Source organism: Hibiscus syriacus, unplaced genomic scaffold, assembly GCF_006381635.1.
Source record: "Hibiscus syriacus cultivar Baekdansim isolate YM2019G1 unplaced genomic scaffold, ASM638163v2 tig00110303_pilon, whole genome shotgun sequence".
Lineage (NCBI taxonomy): Eukaryota > Viridiplantae > Streptophyta > Magnoliopsida > Malvales > Malvaceae > Hibiscus > Hibiscus syriacus.
In genome coordinates, this window is record NW_024062672.1 from 1,485,755 (window position 1) to 1,509,348 (window position 23,594).

General features: G+C 34.0%; 2 protein-coding genes across 3 annotated transcripts; one reads left to right on the forward strand and one right to left on the reverse strand.

Annotated features, from left to right (window-relative positions):
- The first annotated feature begins 2,304 nt into the window (after positions 1-2,304).
- LOC120116873 (histone deacetylase complex subunit SAP18-like) lies at positions 2,305-4,026 on the forward strand. The gene is made up of 7 exons (XM_039137265.1): positions 2,305-2,328; positions 2,435-2,539; positions 2,594-2,749; positions 2,992-3,025; positions 3,510-3,619; positions 3,758-3,850; positions 3,958-4,026. Exons 1-7 carry the CDS (start codon positions 2,305-2,307, stop codon positions 4,024-4,026), a joined length of 591 nt encoding a protein of 196 aa, XP_038993196.1.
- Positions 4,027-6,127: 2,101 nt separating this feature from the next.
- On the reverse strand, positions 6,128-11,833 carry LOC120116713 (cytokinin riboside 5'-monophosphate phosphoribohydrolase LOG3-like). 2 transcript variants are annotated; one of them, XM_039137119.1, is made up of 7 exons: positions 11,677-11,833; positions 10,952-11,049; positions 10,742-10,772; positions 10,056-10,155; positions 6,802-6,872; positions 6,570-6,713; positions 6,128-6,451 (listed from the first exon to the last, which is right to left on the reverse strand). In XM_039137119.1, exons 1-7 carry the CDS (start codon positions 11,794-11,796, stop codon positions 6,359-6,361), a joined length of 657 nt encoding a protein of 218 aa, XP_038993050.1. In that variant the 5' UTR covers positions 11,797-11,833; the 3' UTR covers positions 6,128-6,358. The 2 variants fall into 2 exon arrangements, with proteins under 2 accessions (XP_038993050.1, XP_038993051.1); XM_039137120.1 differs by having other exon boundaries at positions 10,056-10,191; positions 10,727-10,772.
- Positions 11,834-23,594: the final 11,761 nt, after the last annotated feature.

The following is a 23,594-nucleotide window of genomic DNA, read 5'->3' on the forward strand; positions in this document are numbered from 1 at the left end:
TTTTTGAGGAGTAAAACGACTTTTGTCAACGTGGCGAGTTGGGTCTATCTAATAATTGTTTTCCTAAATAAGAATTGTTCTCAAATCTAATTTATATTTCCCTTTAACAAAATAAGTTTATTTTATGATTTCGCATGCTATTGATAGATTTTTAAGATATTTTTCACATTTTTTTAAAACTTTTACTATTTTTTTCTGAAAGCATAACTATGATAAATTCATTTAATAAAAAAAAATCATCAGCAATGTTTTGCTAAATCCATGATGGACAAATACATTTATAACTATCATAAGTAAAATATAATAGTGATCAACTAGTGATTGTCTGATGAATAGGATTGTGAACAATTGAGGCAATGACATACATAAACATATCAATCTGACGTCCCCGACCACCTCACATAAAGGAGAAAAACTTGAAGAATATCCAAAGCGGACAAATAAAAAGTCAATTTCCACTTAACTGTAATCTCATTCGGCGTAGATATCCGACAACCAAGGGAACATCATATACAGACAAACGAAGAAACCATATATCCAGAAAGCAATGAAACAATAAATCATGTAGAACCACAGACCTAGAAGAAGACCAATAAAATAAACATGTACCGAAAGTTCGAAAATACTGATAGCCATGATAATTTTACTAGAGAAAGAGTTAAAAGAAAATATTATTATAAATATATTAAAACACAATTGAAAATTAATAAAATCAGACAATAATCAATTGGAAAAAATGATAAAAATGATAGGAAATTGGTCGTGGGAAACCATCATCGTTGGCACAAGAAAATTGTGGTAATCAATTAATGGGAAGTAACAGAGAATTGTGATAACCTACTTTAAAAATTGTCCGAATGATTATAAGCTAAAATCTGTTAAGAATTTTCTCAATCTCTAAAGAGAATAACACTAATTACAAAAGTTAAGACTAATTATAGTAAAAAAAATTTGGATCAATTTTGGGTTTGGGTTGAAAGGTCCAACCATCCATAATCGAACATAGTTCAAGCCCATATGAGAGGTAACGTTCGTTGCAGCACAAGAAACTCAAAATTCTTTATTAATTTCTTTATTTGTGGAAGGTTTGACACTCGTCTAAGTTCAACCGATCAGTTAATTCTTTGGGTTGAGTATTAAATTGATCAAATCTATCATATTTAGGGTTTATCATATTTCTCTCTCTTTTTGTTTAGTTGTCGTTAGTCTCTTTTCTTTTTCATTGTTGTGATCGGCAGTGGCACCAGTTTTGGTATTGATTGTCAATCGTTGGGATTCATTGTTTTTCCTTTGTTTTATTATGGTGTATCTTTATTTTTTTTCTTTTTTTATTTAAATAATTTTGTATTTATGACATATCTTCTTTTGCTTTTATGGCATGTTTTTCTTAGTTTTTATGGCACGTTTTACGTCATTTGGTTATTATTTTTTGTTTATTCTTTTTTAGGGTTGGTTTTGACATCGCTATGACTGATCAAAATGACACTTTATTTGTTATCATGTTGATATTTCTTGCTTTGATCTCTCGGACTGGATTTGGATACACTATTTGCATTCGTGGATAATATTTTCACGTCAATCAATTCTGATTTACTATTTGTCGATTGCCTTTCAATAGTTTTCCCCCCTTTTGTGGTTCTTTTGCCGATGCAATCAAATATGTTTGTTCTATCTTTTATTTGAGTTTATTTGATTAGGTTTTTTAACCTTTCCTTGTATGGTCCTTGTGATCTTAAGTGACTAGTTTCTCGTGTTTAGGAAAATATATTTATTGTGTGCTTAGTTTACGATCACTACAACAAAACAAGTATATAGCAATGTTTGTCGCGACGTTTTCAAAGTAAACGCCACTAAATTTATACATATCGCGGCGTTTATATCCAAAACGCCACAAAATGGTAACATTTAAGGCGTTTTTCCATAAACACCACTAAAACTCGTACTTTAGCGGCGTTTATTTCTCAAAGGCTGCTACATATAAGTGCTTTAGTGGTGTTTTTAAACAAATGCCACCACAGAATCTTACTTTAGTGGCGTTTCTAAACAAACACCACAAAATAATCATTCTTTAGTGACCTTTTTTAAACAAACGCCGTAATAGGGTACATACATTTTGGTGTTTTTAGACAAACGTCACTACAACCTAGTACTTTAGTGGCGTTTCTAAACAAACGCCACAAAAGAATAGTTCTTTAGTGGTGTTTTTGAAACAAATGTTGCAATAGTTCGGAACGTTTGTGGCATTTTTTTAAAAATACCGTAATATGTTAAACCGTTAGTGGTGTTTTATTTGAAAATGCCGCGATGGTTTGTTCTTTAGTTGCGTTTGTTTTGAAAAATGCCATAAAATTTTATAAAACCCCCTATTTTTTCTTATGCCCGATCCTTAATTTTTTTTTATCTTCTTTAACCTAAATTCTTCCTCTATTCTTAGCTTTGCATCTTCATCAAATCAGAGCAGCAGTCACTGCCAGTCACGCCTCCGGTCACCACTATCGCGCCATCAGTCACCACTATCGCTCCTCCATCACTCCTCAAGGTTCAAAATTAGGTACTCTTTTATTCCTCAATTGTTGTTTGTTGCTGTCTACAGTTCAGCGGTCTTCAAGCCGCTAGGAAGGAAGGTCGAGCTGGTGATGTTGCAGTGTTAGAGGCACAAAAGCGGCCAGGCAGGAGACCATTCCCACCATCGGCGAGAGGTCCGCCTCCGGCCCCTCACCCTCGCTTTGAGCCTGTTGATCGCGAAAAGGCACCCCTCTCTATTTTTTTTTCTGTTTCTATATCCCTAAATAATTGAAATTATAGGGTTTCAAAGCTCTTAATCTACGTATTCTTAATTTGGGAATCGCAAATCTGTGATTGATGGATAACTTAATTATCTTTCAATGCTTAACTGCTCAGGTTGATTTAATATTTTTTGGTTTTAATTATGTGTCACTCATTAAGCCACATCTTTAGGGTTATGATCATTTTTTTCCTTCTGTAATGCAGACTTGTCCTCTCTTGCTTCGAGTTTTCACTAAGGTATGTTACTTTATTTTCATAGCTTAATAAGTCGATTACATGCTCAAGCTGCTACGGTCTTGGGATGCGATTTTTTATCCTTGTAGTTTCAATTTGTCATTATCTTTTCTATCTTGGGTAAAATCTGCAAATCATTTTGGATTTTCCCATCACTTTGATTGTTCCTTGAGCCATAGAAACCAACATTGTTGTCAGCGAAGTTGGTTTATGGAGTATATTTGAAATCTGACCTTCGGTATCAATATTAGGAACGTTAAAATTACATTTATAGAGCAAGCTATCTGCAGGACACTTGGTGAAGTTTTTCTTTCCTGCGAAGATGCTCTTGGCAAGAGCTGTAGCATGCAAGAGATTTAGGCATGTAATAGAAGGAGCTTCCTCTTCAAGCCGTATTTCCCATTATGTTTTTGTCCTGATGCAATGTTATTTTTTTACATATTGAAAGTTCTTCAAACTTATGATAACTCATTGGTAAATCCACAGATTGGGTGGTCATCATTCTAAAGAAGATTTTGCGGTGAGAGGCAAGGAGCCCAAGGATGAGGTTCAGATTTATACATGGAAGGATGCTACACTTCGCGAGTTGACTGATCTGGTATGTCAATAATGTTAATGTAGTTTGTTAAACTGCCTGTCTTGTATCAACTTTATTGGTAGTTTTGTCTTCAACATTCTCTTTATTTATTCATCAGTCTTTCCACTTTCAACCCTGTTGATTCTACTTCTTGTACAGGCGGAGGTAGCTCCTGCAGCAAGGAGAAGAGATGCAAGACTGTCCTTTGTATTTGTATATCCTGACAAGAATGGCCGTTTTGTGGTGAGAGAGGTTAGTTTTTTTTTTCTCTTCTCCATAATTTTGACTCCTTCCATATCCTGACAAGAATAGTCTTATGATTAATACCATTGTGAGATTAATTTGTATCTTGGCTTTAGACACCTTGCGAGACCAAACTATGTCAGATTAATAACACATTAGCAACGACTCGTTTGCATTATAATTAAAAGTTATGAACTTATGATGAGATGAACTTACACATCTAATCAATGAGGAGTTAAAAAAGAGAAAGCACTGCAATTAATCTTGTAAATGTGATTTTTTTTTAAATTTTCTCAAACTACTTTCTAGTTAATTATGTTGAATTACATTACATTTTACTTGAATGTTTGTAAACTTTGATTTATTCATTAAACTATTTTTTACTTAATCCGAGTCGTAATTAAATTTTAAGGTGGTTGTTATTGGATATTGCTACATTATATTAAATTTGGGTAATAAATAATAGAAAATAACATTTGCAAATCATGTTGATTTAGCGGCATATTAAGATAAAAATCAGTTCTAATAGCGGCATTTGTATAATAAAACGTCACTAAATCCATAGTCAATACAGGCGTTTGTAAAATAAAACGCCACTAAATTTCAAGATCTTTTGCGGCACTTATATAGAAAATGCAACTATATGCATAATCAATAGCGGAGTTTTACATTCACAAACGCCATTAAAGAAAAAGATAAATAGAAACGTCACTAAAGATCATAACTTTTAGCGGCGTTTGCTTTTGCGCAAAAGGGTTTTTAGTGGCACTTAAAAACACCGCTATATGAAGAAAAAAAAGGCTAAAAACATGTTTTGTTGTAGTGGATTGTAGTTGTAAGCTTTTATTGTAATTTGAATATTTTTTATTTTTAAGAAAATTAGCGACTTCTATAAAAAAATTGATAAAATCTATAAATGTATAGGGAAAATTATTAAAAATATTTAAAAATAAAGTCAAAATATGAGGATATATAAGTGTTGAGGAGTAAATATGTTATTATATTGATTAAAAATATAGACCGAAACATGAATACAGTAATAATTGGGTGACTAACCATCTAGTTTACCCTATTAATGACACGAACTGCTGACGAGGATCAAATTATGCCAATTTAATGTAAAATTATTATTTTTCACATTTTAACATGTACAATGAAGGGACTATAACCATAATTAAACCAGCGTTTGGTTCATAAATCATAATTCCACACGCAATGGTTAACTTCCAAGCTTCTTACATGGATGTTGATATATCTATCTTATCTAAAACTCTCGTCTTAATAAAGGCTTAAACCACACTTTTCTTCAATATTTTCTCCCCCCCCCCTGTCGGAGGTGTTTCTTGCATTTATAAAGCTTGTCATTTCTGTTATTTTATGGAAGAAAAAAGGGTAAATTACATGTGTAGTCACTAAACTATGAGAGGTTGTATTTTGATTATTGATTCAATCAAATCAATTAACTATTCAATCAAAATACAAGCTAATAGCTTTTTGTATTCAATCATCAACGAGCAGAACAATTGTTTCAAAATCATACCTAATGTTATATTTTAGTCACCAACTGTTAAAAAAATTAATGATGATACTGACATGTTACCATAAGAAAATGTCAGTCATCATTAAATTTTTTAAAATTTAACGCGAGCAATTTGTTAATTTTACGGAGGATGTTCAAAATGAAACTAAAACGTAACATTAAGTATGATTTTGAAAAATAAAAGTTGGGTGACCAAAACAAAACAAAAATGAAAGTTAGAGTTTTAAATGTGTAGCTTACCCAAAATAATTGATATAATTTTTTTTAACAATTCGGGTTATTAAAAAAAGAATTGATATGAGCTTGAATTTAAGAAAAAAATTGTAACCGATTAGTAACCACAGCCTGATTTAAAAAACTTACGTATAGGCCTTACTTGTTTTCTTTAATTAAAATCTGACCAACAACTCACATAGAGACCGTATGAATGGAGGAGCAGCAATGAAAACCAAAGTGGCTCTGGTCCCAGGCCTCTCTTTTGTCTTCATTAACCTTCCGGTATCGGTCGTCGTCAGTTGGGCTAAATATGTCGGGTGTGTCCCTAGCTAGCCAACCTACCTCCAAACCTTTGCACCCAAACAAAAAGAACAACCCTGAGCGTCCCATGACATGTTTCTTACATCTTATTGGCCCTCCCACTTTTCACTTCATCATCTTGTGTCATGTCATCATTGGTTTTGATTAGTTTCTTAAATTCAACTCGGTTTTATTCGAATTTGAATATTGATAAAAATGATTTGGTTAAACAAAATCTAAAGGGCACTCTTCATAAGCATTTTGTACTTGCAATTTAGTAAAGAGAATCAATTTTCCAGTAAAAAGGGAAGGTTCTTAACTTTCATATATTGATGTCAATGGCAGTGATTTACAAACAAAAATAAGAGTTCCCCCCATTGAAGTAAAATTTCAAGTCTTTTTTTTTCCCAAGAGCCTTAACAATTTCCATACGTACCTTCCCCTCCATGCACCTCCAAGCACTACCTGGACAAGTTATATGATTGAGAGTAGCCAAATTGCTCCATCTCCCAACTCAACTTTGAAGGAACACTTTCATGGCAGGGCACATATTCCTGCAATATTAAGTATCCATGGGTTAATGAGACGTTCAATGCCGGACCACCGGTTAATCGGATACTAGGTATAATGAAAGTGTAGAGTATGTGAAGAGGTTTCATTAGTTTATTATACCTCCAATTGTTTTACTAACTCTTTAGCCGTGGGTGAAGAGACAATGATTTGGCGTGCACTCGGACTAATAAATCCCTCTTCCACGGCTTTATCGATGAACGAAAGCAATGAGTTATAGTATTCATCGACATTCAGTAAGCCAACCTGAAAAAGATTTGTGGAAATTTATGCATTTATTTATTGTTAAGTCCCATGGATGATGGTCAGTTTGTAAGGGGGAAATGGGACATACCGGTTTATCATGTATTCCTAGCTGAGCCCAAGTAATCACTTCAAGCAATTCTTCAAGAGTTCCATATCCACCTGCATGAATTTCATGAGTTACCTTTATCCATTATACTTTTTGCAACCAAATCACATTATTCGGACTCGGGTGTAAATATCGAATATGAGTATGCATAGATGCCTTTTAATTGGACAGAACAACATTTATGGATGGCTAACATGATTTGAAAGACAAGAAGACACATAAGGGTATTCAAAAGCAGTGACATCTATGATTCACTTTTATCCAATCAAACTCAAGTGAGAAAAAGGGCTGGGGCAGATAATATGATTAAAACAACTAGATTTAAGGTTAGTTTGGATTATTAAATTCAGCATATGAAAAGGGTAAATAATATGAAGTGTAGTGCAATTCCTATGACTGAGTAATGATGAGGATTATTAAAGAGCAGTTCAAGTTCATGGCATGCACAACAAGTTCCTTAACTATCATTTACCCCATCTTTTTGCTCCACATTCCAAAAGAAAGGCCTTTATTGTTCCCTCCCATCTTTTGTGAAAAAAGAGGCATAACTCTCTCTCTTCCTGTTCATTCATGCCACAATGCCTCTCATTCTACATTATTATCACCTTATCAGGGTATCAAATAGCGTTCCAAAAACGTTATAGCTGCCGCGATATTACGGTCGCGTCACCGTCCGAAACCGCTATTCATGATTTTTGCGATGGGTCACGGATTCACGCTGATCGCGGTCGATTGCACTCGTAATTTAACGGGAAACGGATGATTGCGCCGATAACGGGACGCAACAACCGTTATTCAACCGTGATTCCAAAACAAAATCAAAAACCAACCTTCCCCGCATTGATTCTCCGGTTACGAGGGAGGTAACAGGATCTTTGAGCTTCAAAGAAGAGAATACTCTTACTCAAATCTTGGTTGTAGTCATGACCAACAAATATAAAAGAAAGGTAAAATAGAAGAAACAAAAGAGCCATTGAAAATGGACGATTTCAAGGTTTGTGAAAAGAAAGAAAAAAATTGAAAGGAAGAAGAAGCAGCCGTGGGGGAGAGAAAGAAGAGTTAGAATAGGATTTAAAGCAATTTTGGTATAATTTCCAGTTGATCCCTGATCTTATTAGAGTTTTATAATATGATAACACGTTTTACATTATTTTCAAATTAGCTACCAAAATTAATTTGGGGATTTAGAAAAAAAATCTCAAATGTTAGGATTTTTAATTAGGGATAAATTAGGGTGTTATACTAATTTTCTATGAAGTATTAACTTTATTTATGATTTTTCACACCTATTTATAATTTAAAAAAATTTTATATGCCGTTCCCGTATCCTTTAATTTTAGAAATTACCGTTTTTCGTCCCTGTATCTGTGTCTGTATCTGTATTAGTGCAACATAGGGCAGAAGGCCAGAACCATTTTTGTTTCAGATAATGATGGGGAAGGAGGAAGGGGAGGAGGAAGGGAGAAGCAGAAAGCAAGAACCAGAAAGGTCGGGAAAGGGGAAGCAAAAAGGTTGGGGAAGGGTGGACGGGTGATTTATTTCTTTTTTTTAATATTTTTTAAAATATAATTTTAAAAGATATATTAATTTGAGATCCCTACCACTTTTAGAATTTATAATTTAATCCCTAGTTAAAATGTAAACTTTAATTTTTATTTAATTTAGTCTTAATTTCAGTAATCTAAATTTATTCAATTTAAATTTTATAATTATATTTAATTTAGTCATTTTAAGGTAAATTGTGCGACATTTAAAAAAATTCACGACCGCGATACCCGCAATGACCGTAATGACATCCGTTATGTCCGCAACCGTGATAAACGTGACACGACCGAAAACGTGACCGCGAACGTTATTTAAAACCCTGCACCTTACATAGATTTTATCCCATTTGATTTATCATAATGACCGAGTTCCCATTGCTGGAAATTCAAAGTTTGCTGAAAAAGAACTAAAAGGAGTAGCCTTTTGAAACAGGTAAACAAGATTCCCTTTTAAATGCAGGTGCTAGTTGGCAAACACTCTTTAGTGAAAGTTTTAAGGATGTCCTTACTACTTACACCCCTAATACGGTCAGGGAAAAAATAAAGGGAAAGAGAGTTCCTCAGAAAGGTCTAATTTTCAGTGTCAAGATGTTGATAGATCAAGAACTAGGGTCTGAAGGGCTAATCTTTAACCATGGGACCTTGGGGGTCTGTGTTGTAAGTGAAAGACTCAAAAAAGTTGTGATAATTTCATTAATTTCAGGCATCATGTAGTTGCTTTCAGCATATAGCAGGTACCAAAAATAGCCAGCAGTATCAAAACTACAGCAACACATGAGATATGGTCAAATTTGCATGCTGAAATTGAAGTAAAAGGACTAACTAGCTTCAGTTTCTTTTTTCATTGATAGTATGATTAAAACAACTAGATTTAAGGTTAGTTTGGATTATTAAATTCAGCATATGAAAAGGGTAAATAATATGAAGTGTAGTGCAATTCCTAAGACTGAGTAATGATGAGGATTATTAAAGAGCAGTTCAAGTTCATGGCATGCACAACGAGTTCCTTAACTATCATTTACCCCATTTTTTTGCTCCACATTCCAAAAGAAAGGCCTTTATTGTTCCCTCCCATCTTTTGTGAAAATAGAGGCATAACTCTCTCTCTTCCTGTTCATTCATGCTACAATGCCTCTCATTCTACATCATTATCACCTTACATAGTTTTTTTCCCATTTGATTTATCATAATGACTGAGTTCCCATTGCTGGAAATTCAAAGTTTGCTGAAAAAGAACTAAAAGGAGTAGCCTTTTGAAACAGGTAAACAAGATTCCCTTTTAAATGCAGTTGCTAGTTGGCAAACACTCTTTAGTGGAAGTTTTAAGGATGTCCTTACTCCTTACACCCTTAATATGGTAAGGGAAAGAGAAAGAGAGTTCCACAGAAAGGTCTAATTTTCAGTGTCAAGATGTTGATAGGTCAAGAACTAGGGTCTGAAGGGCTAATCTTTAACCATGGGACCTTGGGGGTCTGTGTTGTAAGTGAAAGACTCAAAAAAGTTGTGATAATTTCATTAATTTCAGGCATCATGTAGTTGCTTTCAGCATATAGCAGGTACCAAAAATAGCCAGCAGTATCAAAACTACAGCAACACATGAGATATGGTCAAATTTGCATGCTGAAATTGAAGTAAAAGGACTAACTAGCTTCAGTTTCTTTTTCAATGATTTTGCCTTTGGTTTATGCTAACCTGGTAAGGCAATAAAAGCATCTGAATGCTTAGCCATCTCAGCCTTCGTTTGATGCATATCTGCAACAGCCTTCACTTCCCCTTCTGTTTCACCACTTAACTGCAAAGTTTTTTCATAGAAAAACACATAAGAGTACTGAAACCTAGACAGAGAGAGAGAGAGAGAGACAATAAAGAGAGAAAATAGAGACATTTGGAGTATTGTGCAGTGAAGCAATGATGAGAGTTTGCACGCATAGATGACATGATTCAAAGAGTTCAATTCTGAGAATTGTCCCTATCCAATACATGTTTTAGCCTACATAAATGCCAACCCCCTCTCCCCAAATTTTAGAAAAGGCCAACAAAGAAAAAACAAAAAAGAAAAGAAAGCAAATTTATATTATGATCCCATTACAGGAAACGAAAAAGGTAAAGTGGCAAGTTGCAATTATCATTATCAAGTCTTCTTCAAAGAACCAGAGAAATGTAGAAAGACAATAAAATATTAAAAAAGTTAGTGGTGAAAAAGAATACAAAACAGAAAAGTTAGACCAATCAAAGTGATGGAAATTTAGAGGAAATCAGAAGCAAAAGCAAAGAGAGAAAACAATATTTGAAATGAAATGAAAAAAAAACACCATGGATGATGAAAAGATAGCAATTTTTTATTAAAAAAAATGGTGAAAAACGTGCAGCAGACATACCTCTCGAGGCATAAGCGTCTTGGGAATAACTCTGCAGTGAGAGAGAGAGAGAGAGAGAGAGAGTAACATGACAAACAAATCAGTTGTAATAGAACCCAAAACTAAGAACAGTTATATAATGAGGAAGACAACAGAACTATTTCAATGAATTTGTTTCTTAAGAACATGTTGGGAATATTGTCTTAGAAAATGAGGAAACTTAGAGATTACCCAATGACATGGCGGCCACCATCATGAACAGCTTGTGAAACCAATCCCATCAAACCTATGCTTCCTCCTCCATAGACCAGATCAATGTTCCTTGAAACCTGCAAAACAATAGAATGGAACAAGGCTTAGAATGAAAGACTTTGGAGTACTAAAAGGAAGGAATGTGACTATGGTTCAAAGCTCAAGGATGTTATCTTCAATGCACTCATTTGAGAAAATCAATGTTTCTTCAGAGAACGTTCATAAGACTACCCAACAATAATATTGAAAATGATGTTTTTTATTTGGTGTGGGTGTTTCATTCAACGCATTATTACTTGTTTGTTCATTAAAATTTCCAAACTTTTAATAATTTAATGGGGTTCCAGAGAAGAACAGTGCCCTTCTTTTCTACCTCATGAATAGACATTTAGAAAAAGTTGAAAAATGATTGAAACTTCCCACAAGGTCTATGGAGAAAGATGCTTACAGAAAGCTTAGAACTTGAGGAGTTTTGAAAATGTCAGTTACCATAAACAAATTCGCAAACATGTTACAAACACTATACGAAACAAAAGTTTACGGCTTTCACCAACTTTCAGAACCCATTTTCCTCCATATCAGTTAAAAGGAACATGTTCCTAACAGCAAAAACATTAAAACAAGTTCTATTTTGTGTAAAGAAAACTAAAAGAAACAGAGAAAAAAATGGGGGGGGGGGGAAGGGACAGCTTTTTGTTAACTACCAATTCTCTGCCAAGCTCTATAGCAGCATCTTGATAGCTACTCTTCTTGCCCTGGCTACTTCCACAAAACACACAAACCCTCCTGAATTTTGACTGCTGTGTTTCACTCTCCATCTCCATTAACTATATAACAAGCTTCTTTGTTTATGTATACTTTGGATTCACTTTCACCATTGTTTAAAAAATCGAACTAGAGTTCGAATCGACTAGACATTGAAATCTCAATTGAATCGAATTATTTAATTATCTTAGTTTGAAATAGATATAATGTCAAAATTAGAATGATCATTTAGATTTCTATTTTTTTGGCATTTTATCTTCCAATGTTTCAGTTTAGTTCAAAAAGACTTCTAATATTTGATTGGATTGTCACTTTAGCCTTTGTTCTTTATTTCTAGAACATTTTGTCTCTTGACGTTTCATTTTAAGATAGAAAGACTCATATTTTGGAGTGTTAACCGTTTATTAGTTAACGATTTTCATCTATAGAGGATCTTTTTAGTCCAAAATGAAACATTGAGAAATAAATATTTTTAAAGAAAAAAATATGACACAAAATAGTTATTTTAATAAACATTAGGGACTCATTTTAAAGTTATGCCTTTAAATAACAACTCCCCCACTCATCTTAAAACAAATCCCTTTTGCTAATTTCTTCTTTACCTTTTATGGTCATCTGTTGTATTAGCTCATTCTCATATTTTTTTAGTTAAATTGCCAGGATTGTTGGAACTGAACCTATATATATACATATATATAGTATGTACATAAATAGTATATGGGTGTTATTATATTTAACATTCCCAATCCCCAAAATTGGCCTTTCTAGCTGTTCTTTTGTGGCTACCCTTTTCTTTTTGTTTTGTCGGACTGATTCCTGCCCACTAGCTATGTTTAGAGATTATAAACTCATTATTACTATCCCTTAACAGGCCATTAATTAGCGGTCACACATACATATAATATTCTATAAGTATCAATTAATTAATGGTGAGGTTCTGCATGCTTGCATGCGCATTTAACTCATGTTTTCGTGTTTAGCGAACCCGCTTGTATAGGCAATTGTACTATCTACTTTGACCAACTATTTCTCCTCACTTAACACATCAATACGTATGCATGTCGTATTTTGTAAATGTTTTCATGTTATTAGAATCTAAATGTCCGACATCAATATATTTTAATGTGAATACTTGTTATATTTAACCCTCTCCGATATTTAATCTTAACTTCGTCCCTAGTAACATACATTAAATTTAAATAAAATTTTTAATATTTACATATCTTATCTTTTATCTTGAATTAGATTTGTTTATGTGTTTTTTGTAATGTAAGAATCTAACATTATCTCTATCTCATTCGACTCTACTCGACTTGATTGATTCCTTTATTATGCTCCATTTTCAAAGGTGGGATTTGCATGTTGGTTTTATGAATGTTTTTGAGTAGGAAAGGAAGACATGCAAGAATGATGAGATATCCTAAAACTTTGTAGTCACTCCTTAATCCCTCAAATGGAAAAGAATTATGCAGGCTTAGTCTCCTTAGATTAAGGACAAGTCTTTTATTGAGGTAAGCATTTGAGTATGTTTGGTTCACGTTATATAATATATAAATAGATGTTATGTTGCGGAAGACGGCTATCGGATAGAGCAAAATCGCAATTGATAATTTGAGAAAATAAAAATGAAGATAAAAGAGACACAAAATTTACGTGGAAAACCCCTAAAAAAATAGGGTAAAAACCACGGGCAACGGTAGAAGAATTTCACTATGAGAAAATAGGAATTACAACCTCTCTCGATCTACCAAGGAGAAAACAATGATAATTCTCTCTAGATAAAAAGGAGAAAACAACTCTCAAGAAACTCTCTAAAATCTCTCTAGTATTGGAAGAAAGCTAGAATGTTTTGGGATGGTTTTGAAGCTAAATGAGCTAGGGTATTTATAGTTGAAGCTTTAAGAACTAATTTGTAAATACCCTAAATTACAATGACTAATTGCATAGTTTTACCATCCAAAATTTTCAACAATTTGGTGGCCAAATTTTGACCAATTTTGCCACCCCATTAATGCCACCAAATTGCCACCCATAATGTTGACAATTGATGCAATTTGGTGTGCCAATTTTCAACAATCTCCCACTTGAAGATTTGATTGGAACAATCATATCTTCACACCATTCTTTCTACCTTGTACCTTTCATGTTGCTTACGTTTCTGACAGGCCACAGGAGGATCGATACCAGGTAAATTTATCAGCATTGATTGCCTTCGTCATGAAATCTGCTATGTTGTCTTTGGTATGGATCTTCTACATATCTACCGTTCCTTCTTCCACCTTTTCACGAATGAAATGGTACTAAACTCGTATGTGCTTAGTCCTTGAATGAAATGCTGGATTCCTTGCTAGATGCAAGGTGCTTTGACTGTCACAAAACAGAGAGACATACTCTTGATTGTGCCCAAGCTCCTCCAATAGCATCTTCAACCAAATTGCTTCTTTACTGGCTTGTGTAGCTGCTACATATTCTGCCTCTGTTGTGGACGTAGCCACAACTGACTGCAATTTTGAAACCCAGCTTACAGCTCCACCAGCAACTTTGAACACATATCCTGTAGTAGATTTGCTTTTATCCAAATCCCCTGCATAGTCAGAATCTACATACCCATTGATTAGTAAGTTTGATCCTCCGTAACATAATGTAACATTTGAGGTCCCTTTGATGTATCTTAGGATCCTCTTTACAATATTCCAATGCTCTTTGCCTGGATTCGCCATGTACCGACTAACCACTCCCACTGCTTGTGCAATGTCTGGTCTTGTGCATATCATAGCGAACATTAAACTTCCCACTGCTGATGCATACGGTACTCGAGACATCTTCATCCTCTCTTCTTCACTGCTAGGACTCATACTGGAGGATAATTTGAAGTTAATAGGAAGAGGGGTAGAAATTGGCTTACAATCTTGCATGCTAAATCGTGACAAGATTTTCTTCAAGTAATTATTTTGTGAAAGCCAAATCTTCATATTACTTCTGTCTCGGTGAATTTGCATCCCTAGAATCTTGTTTGCTGATCCCAAGTCCTTCATTTCAAATTCCCTAGCCAGTTGTGCCTTCAATTCTTCAATATGATCTTTGTTGGGTCCTGCAACCAACATGTCATCCACATACAACAGCAATATAACAAAATCGTTATCACCAGACCTCTTGAAATAAGCACAAGGGTCTGCATTAAGTCTGTTGTATCCAAGGCACATAATGAAGGAATCAAATCTCTTATACCAACACCTCGGTGCCTGCTTTAGACCGTACAGAGATTTGTTCAACCAGCAAACCAAGTTCTTCTTTTCGTCTTCTTCAAAACCTTCAGGCTGGAGCATATAAATCTCTTCTTCAAGATTTCTATGAAGAAAAGTTGTTTTAACATCTAGCTGTTCCAAATGTAAATTCAATGTAGCACACATTGCCAAGACTACTCGAATTGTTGTTAGTCGAACCACATGAGAAAAAATTTCATTGAAATCAATACCTTCTTTCTGAGCATATCCTTTGACCACCAGTCTTGCACGATACCTCTCCACTTGATCGTCACCATTTCGCTTGATTTTAAAAACCCATTTGTTACCAATTGGCTTCCTTCCTTGTGGTAGTGGCACAAGGTCCCATGTATTATTTTTATGAAGGGCTTCGATTTCTTCTTGCATCGCCATCATCCACAGTGAAGCATCTGAGCTGTTTATTGCCTCCTGGTATGTTGATGGCTCACCGTCCTCTGTTAAAACGCAGTATGCAATATTACCTTCTATAACATAATCTGAGTGCCAATTGGGACGTCTTCTCACACGATCTGATTGACGAGTTGTTGGAGCTTCAGAACTCTCTGGTCCTTGTTCATCATGTGCTGGTTCTGCTTTAGAAGAATCTCCTTCTTCAAACTCTTTTTCCACATGTATCTGAGTAGTCTCTGACTTTTCAGCGCTATCATCGTCTTCTTTTCTTTGTAGTTTATCTTATACAAAGATAACATCCCTGTTAATGATCACTTTGCGGGTAGTGGGATCCCACAAGCGATACCCCTTTACTCCATCAGCATACCCCAAGAATTTGCATTTCCTGGATTTTGGATCCAGCTTTGAAATTTCTTGGGCGTTGTACATCACGTACACAATACTTCCAAATACATGGAGATTTGAATAATCAACTGGTTTACCAGTCCACATCTCCATTGGTCCCACAAGCGATACCCCTTTACTCCATCAGCATACCCCAAGAATTTGCATTTCCTGGATTTTGGATCCAGCTTTGAAATTTCTTGGGCGTTGTACATCACGTACACAATACTTCCAAATACATGGAGGTTTGAATAATCAACTGGTTTACCAGTCCACATCTCCATTGGTGTCTTCAGCTCTATTGCAGTTGATGGAGCTCGATTCACCAAATAACAGGCGGTATTGACTGCTTCTGCCCAGAATGTTTTTTCTAGGCCTGCGTCCCTCAACATTGCTCTTGTTATTTCTAACAAGGTTCTGTTCATCCGCTCTGCCACTCCATTTTGTTGATGAGTATTCGCCACTGTGAACTGTCTTTTGATGTCTTCTTTCTTGCAAAAGTCATCAAATTCTTCGCTTGTGTATTCTCCTCCATTATCTGTTCTGAAACACTTGATCTTATTTCCATAATCAAGTTCCACCCGCGCTTTGAAGTTTTTGAAAGTTGAAAACACGTCTGACTTCTTCTTAATAGGGTGCACCCAACATCTCCTGGAGTAGTCATCAATAAATGAGACAAAGTATTTTGCTCCACCTAGGGACGTTATTGGTGCTTGCCATACGTCAGAGTGAACCAATTCTAGAACACTTTTGCCTCTAGAATTTGATGTGTTGAATTTCAACCGGTGTTGCTTACTTGTTATGCAATGCTCACACAAAGGAAGTGATACATTTGTTAAGCCTGGAAGTAGCTTTTGCTCCACAAGGACTTTCATTCCTTGTTCTGACATGTGTCAAAGTTTCTGATGCCATAGCATTGCCGAATCTGAACTACATGAGGCAACAGAGGCTTCTACTTCTACCAAAGTCTCTCCCTTCAGCATGTACAAGTTTGCAGCTATTTTTTCACCTTTCAGCACCACAAGTGCTCCACGGAACACTTTCATGATTCCTTTCTGTGTTTCAATCTTGCTTGCATTATTATCCAACAATCCGTAGGATAATAAATTTTTCTTCAGGCCTTTCACGTGCCACACATCTCGAACAACTTTAATTGTTCCGTCATACATCTTCAATTTGATGGTTCCCACGCCAACGATCTCTAAGGCATGATCATTGCAACTATAAACAGATCCTCTTGAGACAGGTTCATAATGATGGAACCATTCTCTTCTTGAGGTCATGTGATATGTTGCTCCCGAATCAATGAGCCATATATCTGCAAATCGTTTTCTTCCTTCCACGGTGGTTGACGCTTCACAGCATAGAGCATCTCCATCATCTGAAGTGTTTGCGGTATTGCCTTGTAGATTAGAGTTTTTATTTAGACTCCAACAATCCTTCTTCAAATGACCCTTCTTTCCACAGTTGTAACACTTTAAATTCTTCTTGCTCCTCGACTTCGATCTACCATGTTTGTGACTGCTGCTTTGGCCACGTTCTGTTGATCTCCCTCTCATCATTGTCATCGTTGTCAACGCTTCTGCTTGTTGCAGATTTACTTGTCTGTCTTCCTTGTTCTTGCGCCGATTTTCTTCTTGTAAAACAGCAGCTGCAACATCATCAAAGACTAGACTAGTGACATTACTGTTTGTCAAGTTGATGATGAGTTGATCATACGAATCCGGTAGACTTTGAAGTAGAAGTTCAACACGTTCTTGTTCTCCTATTTTACAACTTAAGGATCTAAGCTGAGAAAATAAAGTATTCAGTGTATTTAAGTGCTCCGTCACTGAAGTAGATTCTGGCATACGGAGAGTGTACAATTTTCTCTTAAGGAAAATTTTATTGTGCAGTGATGTGGCCTCGTACAGTTTGGTGAGATGATCCCATATCTCCTTAGCTGTCTTTTTCTCCTCGATGCTTGACAATACTTCATCTGCTAATGCTAGATGAAAGTTTGACATAGTATTCCCGTCCATTTCGATCCATTTGTTGTCATCTGTGAAATCTACCGGCCTTTCACTGATAGATGCTGGACACCCATCTTTCCTCAGGATGGCCTTCATTTTCAATTTCCACAATGAGAAATTTCTCCCATTGAATTTTTCAATATCAAATTTCGTTGCCATAGCTTCTTTTACGGATAGCTCCCACTATTTCACTATCGTGAATAGTTCTCTAGAACCTTCAAAGAATGGGTAATACCTTCTTACTTTCTTATGTTGGAGGATCCACCTTTTGGTGGCAACTACAAAGACAATAAGCAAATATTACACACTCTAATCTAGCTCTGATACCAATTGTTGCGGAATACGGCTATCGGATAGAGCAAAATCGCAACTGATAATTTGAGAAAATAAAAATGAAGATAAAAGAGACACAAAATTTATGTGGAAAACCCCTAAAAAATATAGGGTAAAAACCACGGGCAACGGTAGAAGAATTTCACTATGAGAAAATAGGAATTACAACCTCTCTCGATCTACCAAGGAGAAAACAATGATAATTCTCTCTAGATAAAAAGGAGAAAACAACTCTCAAGAAAATCTCTAAAATCTCTCTAGTATTGGAAGAAAGCTAGAATGTTTTGGGATGATTTTGAAGCTAAATGAGTTAGGGTATTTATAGTTGAAGCTTTAAGGACTAATTTGTAAATACTCTAAATCACAATGACTAATTGCATAGTTTTACCATCCAAAATTTTCAACAATTTGGTGGCCAAATTTTGACCAATTTTGCCACCCCATTAATGTCACCAAATTGCCACCCATAATGTTGACAATTGATGCAATTTGGTGTGCCAATTTTTAACATGTTAAACATAATCATGTCCACAATTGCCAAGATGACGACGGCCATGGCTGTGGTCCAAGCTCATCAAACACATTCTGCGATATATATATTCATTTCATGTCTGCTTGTTGAAGAAGAGTGAGATTCCGGAATCAATGGCCAGGATGAACATTTTCCGGTATGACTCCATTTGGACAACATTATAGTCTGATGAGAAACGAAGCAACTAGACCATATTTTATACAAAGTCTATATTACTTGGCCCTCCCCTTACTCATAAAGTAAGATAATATTCAACATTTAAATGCCATGAATTTTATGGCATTTGTATAATATATAATGTACCGATGAGAATATCAATCAAACTAAATTTAATTGATATTTATTTTAATTTTTAGAAGATAATTCAATATATATAATTTCAGAAATTTAATTCAATCAATTTATAAAAATGTGCACGAATAGAGAGATCTTAGTGATAAAAGAACTCTTGTTATTGTTTGAGATTTTGAGTTCGACCACCACAAATACTAGAGGTGTGAGCGTTCAATATCAAATGGTTATCTTTAATCAGATACCAACTTCTACTTATCCTAGGTTAATTAAATTTTCTTTTATAAATTTTTTAATCGTTTTTCAATGACACTTGAGTGAGTCATTAACTATTGTTTGGTCAAAAACAGAATTCAGGTGCCATTGGGTTCCAAATTTTAATAGTATATTTTTAGTTATTCATTCCCTTATCCAACATTAATTGCTCCCCACACCTTGATTTACTTAATTTACTTACGTTGTGCAAAGTTCCATTTGATTTTCCTCAATGACCCTAAAAAATATAAAACTAAAAATATTTTTACGAAATGTAAGTGGATCCTAATTTTATATATATATATATATATATATAAATAAGTTCATGAGTTTATACTTGATTTCTTTTAACATTTTATATATTTGAAAATTTATATCTATGTAATAAATTCAAATTAATAATTTTATTTTTAATTTTTTAATTATACTAATTTCATCTTCAAATTTATTTAATTGCATTAATATAATTTTTTACTGATAATAATCAAGTTAATTGCACCATGTCTCTAAACTATTATATTTACTTTAAATTGATCCTTAAATTATTGATTATTTAAATTTCATCTCTAAATTATGACTTTTATTTTAAATTAGTCCTTAAACTTTTGAATATTTCAATTTCATCTCCGAACTATGACAATCATTCTAAACTAGTCCCCAAACTTTTAAATCTTCCAATTTCATCCCCAAATTCAGCCAAATATTTATTAGTTTCAACCATAATTTAACCTATTTTTTTCAAACATATAATTATATAAGTTGGCCTAACAATTTTATTAACAATGAATGTGATAATAATCTACGTGTGAATGATAGTGCAACAAAAAGATTTAACAAATTTTCAGGATATAATTGATTTTAATTGAAACTTAGAAAATTTATTTAAATTTTAAGTTATGTTTATAACCAAAAAAAAAAACTAGCTCGAAACACAAGAAACGACAACAATCTCAATCATCTGTCTTTTTTTTTTTTTGGCTTACCACTTATGCTAAATTGAATTAAATATTGCCCTTGGATACCCCATCTTTTGTTTGCTTAGACAAAAGGCATGATTAGCAGTTGAGGATATCCCATATGCGAATAAACTCAATGGCATGCATAAATTAAAACTAAAAGCTCTTCTTCGAATTCAAGGCATCTCCACTTTCATTTACAACCCATCATTCCTTCCCACAGTCCACGTTTATTCAAAATAAAACAATGCAAACTTTACAAGCTTGCTTTAGATCAATTCTACAGTAGAAAATAAAAGTTAACACTCATTCATTGCCAGTAAATAAATACAAATGGAGTATTTGTTAAAGCAATAAAATAGTAAAACCCAGATTAGATATAGGGTTGAGATTACTGATGCTATCATGAAAACTTCCAATATATTATCACTTCTCTTAGGCTTCAAGTCAAAGGTTATGGAGTTCAAAAGTTGCATATCATTAACCTCACAAATATGTCTTTTGGTGTATGCTTAAACAAATATTATGCAAATCCACACTCTTTTAACAATTCTTCAACATTTATAGAGTTAATGTCTGTTATCGGATGTGATTATGTGTCTAACTCGGATATAATTAAAATTTCTATTTTTGTTATATGAATATCGAATATAAATACTTTGGTTCTTGGGTAAAGATGCGAAGAAAAATACTAAAAAATAATGAAATATTGAATCTATTTATTGATGACTTGCTGTTAGTTGATTGAGCATCCATCCATGTGAAAATGATATATGAGGATCTGATAAATGAGAAATTAAGGGTGAATTATAGATATGGATCAAGAATTTAAGGTTTGAAGGTGTTGAACTAAGGCAAAATTGACCCAATACAACAAAGGGAGAAAATAATTAACCCAATAAGGCATGTAAGAGTTTATTTTGGGATCTACGACATTTGATATAGTATTTTTGGATCTCATTATGTCGAGGTGACGAGTTTCAATGGAAAATATATTTTATTTGATTGAATCGTCTGGTTTAATATTTAATTATTTTTATTGGAATTCATCTTGTTGAGGTGACAAATTTAATTAAAATAATATTTTTTAAATATTTTTTCTAATATGGAGTTTTTTAAATATGAAAAAAATAAATGGAACTTGTCATGCTGAGGTAACGAGTTTCGTCTGTCATACTGAGATTTTATTTAGTACAAAGTATTAAATGATGTGATTGGACACTGAAATGGAGTGATATATCACTGAAATGTTAAAGAGATTGTAATAGACTTTAATTATAAAAAGCATTACATTAAACCCTAAACCACAAAACATTAAATATAGGAGATAAATACAACAAACCTTACACACACCTTAAACAGTAAATAAAATCATAGACATATGACTATTCTTTATGATGTTTTAATCCTCGTAATTAGTGGACTCGTCAGAAATAATATTCAACTCTTCAATTCTCCATGTTTTTTCTTGTTGTTGTTCACGTACAAATTGGAATTATGCTTCCGGGTCTCCATCATCTATCTCTAATTCTTCATCATTTTCTTAGTTGGTGAGATATTCAAGTTGTAACCAGCATCCTCAACCATACAAGCAAGGTCGGCATCATCAAACTCTACAAACAAATCGTTATTAGATATCGAATGATAGTAGTATGTCTCAAGAATACCAGCAAGGTCGATATCATCGCTTAGATGAAACCTCGTGCATGATAGTGACAATTTATAATATAATGAAGATATTCTTATATTGCTTCCGAGTTGAACCTTTCTTTCTATTTTCAACTTCAACTCGTTTAGTTGAATGTTTTTTATAGAGATGCTTAAAGATTTGCAATCATAAAAAACAGTTGCAAGAATAGTAGCCATGTTAGAAAAAAGTCAAGCTTTGGAAGTGAAATACTCAATTTTTTTAGATGTTTTTTGCTTCAAATAAGTAAAATAGCTTTCACCTCACACATATTTATAGGCCCTTGGGAAACGTTTCCTGTAGGACGAGCTGATATAAAAAATAGGGTTATGAAAAACTATATATCATTAAATAAAAATATATAAAAATAGGTTTATATATGTCCTTGTCTGATTTAACACTAAAATGAAGCGACATATCACTGAAAAGTTTGTGAAGTGATTGGACACTAAATTTTTTTATCATTGTGTATTAAATGGTGTATAAGAAAAGGATGTTTTTATGAAATGAAGTGATATATCACTAAAAAGTTTCTAAAGTGAAGTAATTGGGCACTGAAAAATTTTTGTTATTGAATATGAGAAACTGACATTTTTTTGAAATGAAGTGATATATCACTAAAACGTTTCTGAAATGAAGTGATATATCAATGAAAAGTTTCTATCACCGAATTGAATGGTCATTGATAATAGCTCATTTTTCTTTTAAATTTGCTTATGTTATGTGAATCTTCACAAAACTTCAACTTTCTACAACTTCATTGAACCACCAGAAACTTTTCTCAAGCAACGCCTACCAAATTTTTTAAAGTTGTCCATTCAAATGGCCAAATTATACAAATTGGTGATGGTGTTGTGTTTACGTCACATATGCTCGTAAACATGATGTTCCTTGTTGATGTCTCTCATCGCTAATTGAAGCATAAAATTGAAATAAAAATTAAAGCTTCTATTTCATGTTTGAGTTATCGACAAATAATTTTAGAGACTCCACTCACATATGGAGCAATCTAACTTGTGGATGATGACGATGTTGTTGTGATGGTTGGATTGCATCAATCTTTAAATAATCAAATGATCAAGATATACGCTAAAACAACAAATGTTGATCTTCCTACCTCATCAACAGCTACGTTCGTTACTGAAGAAGCTGAACCAACAACAGATGATAACATTGTTGGTTGATTCGGTGAAAGCCTTGTTGAGTTTAGCGATGATAATGAAACTTTTATTCCAATGAAAATAAGAAATGGCACACCAATAATTAATGATTCTGATATCGTTAAGGCTACTTTAGATGGAAAAGGTTTCGATAATTAAGGTGATGTTTGGGAGGAAACAATTTCACGGGGTCATGCATTGTAGAATGCTCTAAGGGGTTGGGCTCATTTAGCAATACCCCTCATCCCTAAATGCCTCAACCCAAAATGTCTCACTATCAGCATCCAGTTGCAATGCATGACATAAACTAGGATGTTATGAGGAATCCTGAGATTCCTGATATGTCGGATATATGTGCAGCACACTAAGGTACCTTAAATAATGGATCAACGAAGTTGGCAGTTGGGTACCAGTTTGAAACTAATTAGGATGCCCAATTATCAGCCAAGGAGTTGTGTATCAAAGCTCATATAGAATTCTATGTGGTGGAGTCTGATCAAAACACATATTTTGTCAAGTATATAAACCACAATGTCGGCTGTAAGTGGAGAATACATGTTTTATACTTACAAC

Bases quoted from the DNA above. Each gene is read 5' to 3' on its own strand.
- LOC120116873 (XM_039137265.1), top strand. From the start codon at position 2,305: ATGGTTTGTTCTTTAGTTGCGTTT. The intron at 2,750-2,991 runs GCACCCCTCTCT...TCTGTAATGCAG, and splicing joins AGCCTGTTGATCGCGAAAAG to ACTTGTCCTCTCTTGCTTCG. The intron at 3,851-3,957 runs GTTAGTTTTTTT...TCTTGGCTTTAG, and splicing joins GCCGTTTTGTGGTGAGAGAG to ACACCTTGCGAGACCAAACT.
- LOC120116713 (XM_039137120.1), bottom strand. From the start codon at position 11,796: ATGGAGATGGAGAGTGAAACACAGCAGTCAAAATTCAGGAGGGTTTGT. The intron at 10,192-10,726 runs GTTTTTCACCAT...TCTAGGTTTCAG, and splicing joins GAGAGGTATGTCTGCTGCAC to TACTCTTATGTGTTTTTCTA. The intron at 6,714-6,801 runs GTATGTCCCATT...AATCTTTTTCAG, and splicing joins TAGGAATACATGATAAACCG to GTTGGCTTACTGAATGTCGA.